Here is a 6,542-nt window from a genome sequence, read left to right on the forward strand (position 1 = left end):
ACGATAAATTATTTGTCGGGAAGTTCATTTGTGTTCGTTTGTTTAATAAACGAACGAGCATGAACAATACTTCACATTTGTTTAGCTATATGAAAAATTCGAACATGTTTTGTTCATTTGTTTATGTTTGTTTACGTGTTTGTTTTAGTATGGCATACAACATAGAGGTTGTAACAATTAACAAATAATATAAATAAAAATGAACATTAGATAAATTTTAAGCATTGTATATTTGTATGTCAGTTTATGTTTGCGTTTTTGTGTTTAATTGCCTTTTTGAAAGGACGAAAGAAAAGAGAATACTCCCTATTATCTTAACAAACAAGTATCCGTTCCTTTAATGTCCGTGTTCGTTCACTTAACTTAAACAAACAAACACGGACAAAAAATTCACTTCTTCGAAATGTATGTGCTCGAGCGTCTAATCTTAAACGGATAAACGTAAACAAGCTCCATTCGTGTTGGTTCGGCCCATATACATCCGTAAGCATGACTGCATGAGCCTAACCCATGCCCCAATCAAGACAGATCATACCACTTCCACATTAATGCCTCGAAACACACTTTTGTTCACCCCAATTTAAAAAAATAGAGTTCAACACAAAAAAAGCAGCTTAAAATATCATTCATTAGAAAAACAAATACATGGAAGATACAAGAAGTATGTTTAACCAAAAAAGGACATTCTAGTTAGTGAATACTACATAAAGTCACTCCATACAACTCACATAATCAAGTATTAAGATACCAAAAGGTGAGTTGGCTCCATTAATCTAGTGTCTAGACAAAAATCAACATCACTGCAAGAGTTTAGCTTCGGATTAGAGTTGCCAGTCAATAAGAGGAATGTCTGCTTCCTCAAGGATCCGGTTGGTACGTGAAAAATGCCTGTACATCAACAATTTGACTGCTTAATGTCATTGTTACCTATATGACATTAGAGGTGGCAAAATAGATAGGTTGCATGCCCAGAAACTTTCATATGTATACCGAGTCTACATTATCAAAACTTAATTAAAGATACACATTGAGTGACATTCAACCCATTTTTAGGAGCTATCTGTATAGTTTTACCTAAGTTGATCTGCTATGGATAAAAACAACCTGAATAGCTGAATCGACTTGTTAATAAGCAAATGGCGTGAAATTACATGTCTTTAATCATACAAGTAGGGTTGAAACCATCATCAAAGTTAGGTCAATAGCCTTTGCTTCCATGTGTAGTCCATTAAAACAGGTTTTAGTGATGGCTTGAAAGTTAATTTATAAGTTGATGTCCGTTATGTCAATACAACCTTACAAGGGAATTTCTAATAAAACTAACTGTACTAACTAAACCAAATGAAGTCAATAGTCCCACATACCTAAATCAAAGTATAAATTTTGTTCCATTCAACAAACATGGCCGATGGTCATTACGTAGCATTAATAATTCTGGGTTTGTACGATTAATTTGTGGCCAGTTTCTGGGTTGGTATGGGTTTATTGGTACAAAACAAAAAGCACTTGTGGAATTTAAAGAAAATAATCTTATAAATATTTAAAAGAAAGGGAAACTTTTGTAAAAAACCACATGTACTTATGTTCTGTACCAATTAACCATAGATTATTAACTACTTGCTATAACAAATAACAAATATTGGTTGAAGCATGTGGGACATTTCTATGTTTGTCTAGTTAAATGGTACCAATGGACAAAGATTTTTAAAAAACCACTTGTACCTTTTCATTTGTACCAATTAACCAGACAAACCCAAAAATGTCCCAACATTATATAAGTTCAAGCATCAAGGATTAAAGATAAGTCTTGCAATGGACGAAAACTGTGTTAAAACACTAACCTGCATCCAAAGAATCCTCTATGGGCAGATAAACCAGAAGGATGTGCCGCCTTAAGCACGTGGTGCTTGCTTTCATCAATTAACCTATACATTGTCTCCACAATAAGATATCATAATATTAATGAAGATTTGTATCTAACCAGATTTTGAAAATTATATACTCCCACAAGTCCTCTGCTTCATATTAGATTTTGACTTGCAAGTACCTTGATTTTGCTTGAGCATAGTTTCCCCAAAGAAGAAAAACGATCCCTGATTTCTTTTTAGATATTGTCTCAATTACGGAATCAGTAAATTGCTCCCACCCTTTCTTTGCATGAGAATTTGCCTGATGCTGCCTAACTGAAAACGAGATAAAAAGCGGATTAGAGAGTAGGGAAACTAAAATACAACAATCTTATTAGCATACAATTAGTATATGCGAAATTTTAATACAAGTGATAGTTTTAGGCTTTTATCTTAATAATATTAATCCAGGTGAACTTGGGTTAAAGTCTAATGATTTCTCAATGTAAGTGTCTTACCTGTAAGAACGGCATTTAGCAACAAAACGCCCTGCATTTGAGAATATTATTGTTAGATAATACTTTTAACAACGTAAAGATACTTAGAGGCGTTTATTTTGTCAGATAATACTTCAGACACTGCATTTAACAATGAGACATGGTTTTCAGATTCTAGAATGAAACAACAAGGATAAAACACTCCCTAAGTGAGAAATAGCAAAACTTCACCTGTACAGCCCATCGTTCCAAATTCCCATGAGATGGAATCGAACATCCCAAATCCTGCTGAAGTTCCTTGTATATGTTTACCAAACTTGAAGGTGTTTTAATTCCTTCCGGAACAGAGAATGAGAGCCCCATAGCTTGACCAGGTCCATGGTATGGATCCTAGAATACATCAATTCTAGACTGTTACAAAGTTCCATACAAGAAGGTGAATAAAAAAAAATCATGTTATTGCATTTCAAAGAACCGGCCTTGCATTTTGGCGTTCCATTTTGAAGTTCTGAATATCAGTTTCTAGTGGTTGAGTATCGCGAAGCTGATTCATTTTGTATGGTTATTTGTCAGAATTTGTTAAACAAACTGATGATTGTAATTATTATACTTCAATGTTTTGCTCCCCTTGGTAAGAAATGTTCACAAAGATCATAAAATCCCAAAAAAGTACTATATGCGGGTTTTAACTATAACAATAACATTGAGGCTAATCAGCATATTTTCAGTATTTTAAAGCTACGAAGTTTACCTGACCAATGATGACAGCTTTGACTTGGTCAAATGGGGTGGAATTCAAAGCGTTGAAGATCAAATGTTGCGGAGGGTAAATTGGAATAGAGCCTTGAATTTCACTTTCCACAAATTCAGTCAGTTTCTTAGCATATGGTTTCTGAAACTCCCCAGGAAGAGCTTTCAACCATGTTTCTTCCACCAACAGTTCTTCCAATTTTCCTAATCCCAATCCCTCACCTAAACATAAACTAAAACAGTTTATTAAAATAAAATACTACTCCGGTATAAAACATTTACTTTAGAAAGGCAATCAAACAATTTTACACTTATTTACAAAGTCTTTCCACCATGGGACTTGAACCCATATGGCCATAACCCATAGTTTGATGGGTCATCACATATTCACATACCACAAGAGCCAAACCTCAAGGGTTAAACCATCAAAACTTATGTAAAACGGAATCTTTATAAATTTTCCCTAATATATTCACCAAGAATGATTTTAGGAGAAAAGTCTCCTGATAGAGAAAACTGAAGAAAGGATTTTGGGGATGACATGCACTCTCTTTAAACCTTTTTTTTTTAGAACGACATTCATCCTTTAAACCTTAATGCACATTTTTTTTAACACTTTGATGCGCCATGATAATTTTGGCGCATTAAGGTGTAAAGAAAAGTGCACGAAACGCCACGTGTCATCACCATAATCTTTCATACCCTTTTCTTCATAAGCTGACTTTTTCTCCATATCATCCTTGTATCCTAAACATTAACCTAAAAATCCTTCTAATTCACATTTCACATGCTTCCATTCACTTAGAAAAGGGTCCACATCTTCCTCATCTCTTCGAATAATGACAATCCTCAACTATGAGTATCTTTAGTAGAGGATAAATCATTTTTCGACAACATAGTTCAAAGGGTGTTTGGGATTTCTTATTTAAATCTTTATCTGCTTATTGCTTGTTGCTGGGGTAATAACAAACACTCTTTGAAAAATGAAAACTACTTATTTTTATAAGAGATAAACATTTTGAAATAAGCGGTTGGTAATTGCTTTTTTTTTTCTTCCAGCAGATAAGTAATTACAAATAAGCATTCCCAAACACCACTTACAAATCACAAATTATCAAAGTATCATCTAAATCAAAATACTAAATCCAATCTCACCATATTTTCATAGCTAAAAAAGGAGTAAAAATTAGGAAAACCCATGTCAAAGAACTTACCTTTCAGTAATCCTTAAAGAATAACACATCCTAAATATCATAATTAACCAAGATTTTTGCAATTTAAAAAAACCCTCTTTTAATATACAAAAAAAAAAAAAAAAAAAAAAAAAAACTAAAAATGATCAACTAAACAAAAATAACAAAAGCCCAGTTCAAAAAATCTAACCTTTAGTAGATTTCAACACTCTTTCTTTACAAATTCTGAGATTAAGTTTAGCTTTAGCTAGTGATCGATTAACCTGAACCCTAAGTTTCTGTTCAGAAGTGAGACTTGAACAAGATCCAGCCTTAGCTCCGATGGATGTGGGTGTGGGTCCATCATCGGAATTAGGTTCCGGTGAGGTGGCTGCGGCGGCGGCGGCGGCGGTGGGTTTTTGGGGAACGGAAATAATGCTTTTCTTGAAACAAGGCTCAAAAGATGATGATGATGGTTTTGGGCGTTTGGATGATGGTGAGAAGAAATCAGTTATGGATTTTGATGAAGCCATTTTTTGGTATGATTTTTTTAACAACAAGAACATAAAAAGTGTGTTGGTATGGCGGGAAATGTTAAGAGGGAAAATTAAGGGTTTGTATGCTCCAAGAACGAAACAAATTTCGGTATTTGATACTTTTTTTTTTTCTTTTAAGAAAAAAAAGCTAAATAAAGAAAGATATTGTTAAAAAAGTATCCAATTTAATTTAAGGACTAACGTTAAAAACCATTTAAAGGTGGTGTGTATAGGGAGGACAATGGGACGGAGATTGTCGAGAATCTTAATCCTCATCCTCATATCCGATTATCACTTTTAATCTCCATCCTCGTCCTCATCCCCGTCTAGGATTTAAATTATATCCCCGTACTCGTTCCCATCGGGTATCGGGATCCCCGTCGGGTATCAGGAATACCTTTTTTAAATGAACATGAATTTCTCTTAATCGAAAATACGGAGAATGTGTATTTCGACATTGTTTTTCTATGTATAAACTAATGTATATGTTAAGTAAATGATTAATAAAGTATACCACATAAAAATTATTAAATAAAAGCTCTAAACTTAAAATTGATTTTAAAGTATAGATAATAACTTAAAGTGATTCTAATAAATATATATAGTATTTCAGGTTCAGGTATGGGGATCAGGGATTTACGGTTTCCCGTCCCCATCCCCATCGGGGATTAGATTTACATCCTCATACCTGTCCCCATCCCCGGTCAACTCGGGGATTCCCCGGTCAAATCGAATGCGGGTATCGGGTTCCTATTGGGTACGGATATTTTTGCCATCTCTAGGTGTGGATGAAAAGAAAGTTTAAACTAAAATAAAGTTGTGACTTGATAATTGATATGAAACATCCAAACATCAAATTTTAAATAGTATGTGAAGGGATGAAAACATCAAATAGTTATTTAATTGTGAGAATCCAATTATTATTTATTATAAAGAAAATATTTAATATTTTAGGTTTCCTTAGGTACTAAACAGCTTATATTCAAATTCATTTTCCCAATATATAATTATGAAAATTCGGACATGTTATACAAGAAATAAACAAATATTTAAACAACATATACAATTTTTTTCCATTAAACATATCTTATTTCTTTTATAAATAAGTACTCGTTTTAAATAAGAAAAATGATAAATCCTTCTAATGAAATAGCATAATAATTCTCCTAATACATTAAAAAGGTGACATATGGTATCAATTAATTATCTTTCATGATTTTGCTTTCTTGTTTTTCCATGTTTCATCGTCTAATGATTATGAGGATTATTAGGCTATTTGGTTAGGAGATAATCATTTTCTTTTAAAAAACACCATAAACATCTCTACCAATAAAAAAAATAAAAAATTTACTCCTGTCATAAACACTATAGGCCTAAGTTTTGACCGTCCTAGTGTTTGATAATAGGCCGAACAATGATTAGTGTTTTTCTATGAATAAAGACTTTAATAATCGTAAATAATAATGTATGAAAAATAATCCAGGACGCATGGTAAATAGCAAGTACAATACGACTATGGTGAATGATTAAAGGTGTACAAAAAAACCAGGTTGGAACCCGAAACTGAAAACGAACCCGAAACTGATCAACAACAGGATTTGACCCAACCCGACGGTTACTAACCGGTTTGGGTTTTCGGATCTGATTGTCGGTTAGAGACCGAGATGATATCGGGTCGGGTTCAGTTCGGTTTTTAGCCAAAAAAACCGAGTCAAACCCGGCCAATAACCGGTCAAAGTT

At 33.4% G+C, this 6,542-nt stretch overlaps 1 protein-coding gene across 1 annotated transcript; it reads right to left on the minus strand.

Annotated features, from left to right (window-relative positions):
• Positions 1–608: 608 nt before the first annotated feature.
• LOC122585878 (uracil-DNA glycosylase, mitochondrial) lies at positions 609–4,824 on the minus strand. The gene is made up of 7 exons (XM_043757989.1): positions 4,478–4,824; positions 3,096–3,316; positions 2,576–2,734; positions 2,366–2,396; positions 2,048–2,183; positions 1,842–1,925; positions 609–888 (listed from the first exon to the last, which is right to left on the minus strand). The coding sequence occupies exons 1-7, from the start codon at positions 4,797–4,799 to the stop codon at positions 822–824; spliced, it is 1,020 nt and encodes a 339-aa protein (XP_043613924.1). The 5' UTR covers positions 4,800–4,824; the 3' UTR covers positions 609–821.
• Positions 4,825–6,542: the final 1,718 nt, after the last annotated feature.

Source organism: Erigeron canadensis, chromosome 1 (genome assembly GCF_010389155.1).
Source record: "Erigeron canadensis isolate Cc75 chromosome 1, C_canadensis_v1, whole genome shotgun sequence".
NCBI classification, from domain to species: Eukaryota; Viridiplantae; Streptophyta; class Magnoliopsida; order Asterales; family Asteraceae; genus Erigeron; species Erigeron canadensis.

Excerpts from the sequence above, each read along its gene's own strand:
- LOC122585878 (XM_043757989.1), bottom strand. The coding sequence starts at position 4,799 with ATGGCTTCATCAAAATCCATAACTGATTTCTTCTCACCATCATCCAAA. Across the intron at positions 2,735-3,095 it reads AAGCTGTCATCATTGGTCAG|GATCCATACCATGGACCTGG; the intron begins GTAAACTTCGTA and ends GATGTATTCTAG. Across the intron at positions 1,926-2,047 it reads TATGCTCAAGCAAAATCAAG|GTTAATTGATGAAAGCAAGC; the intron begins GTACTTGCAAGT and ends GACAATGTATAG.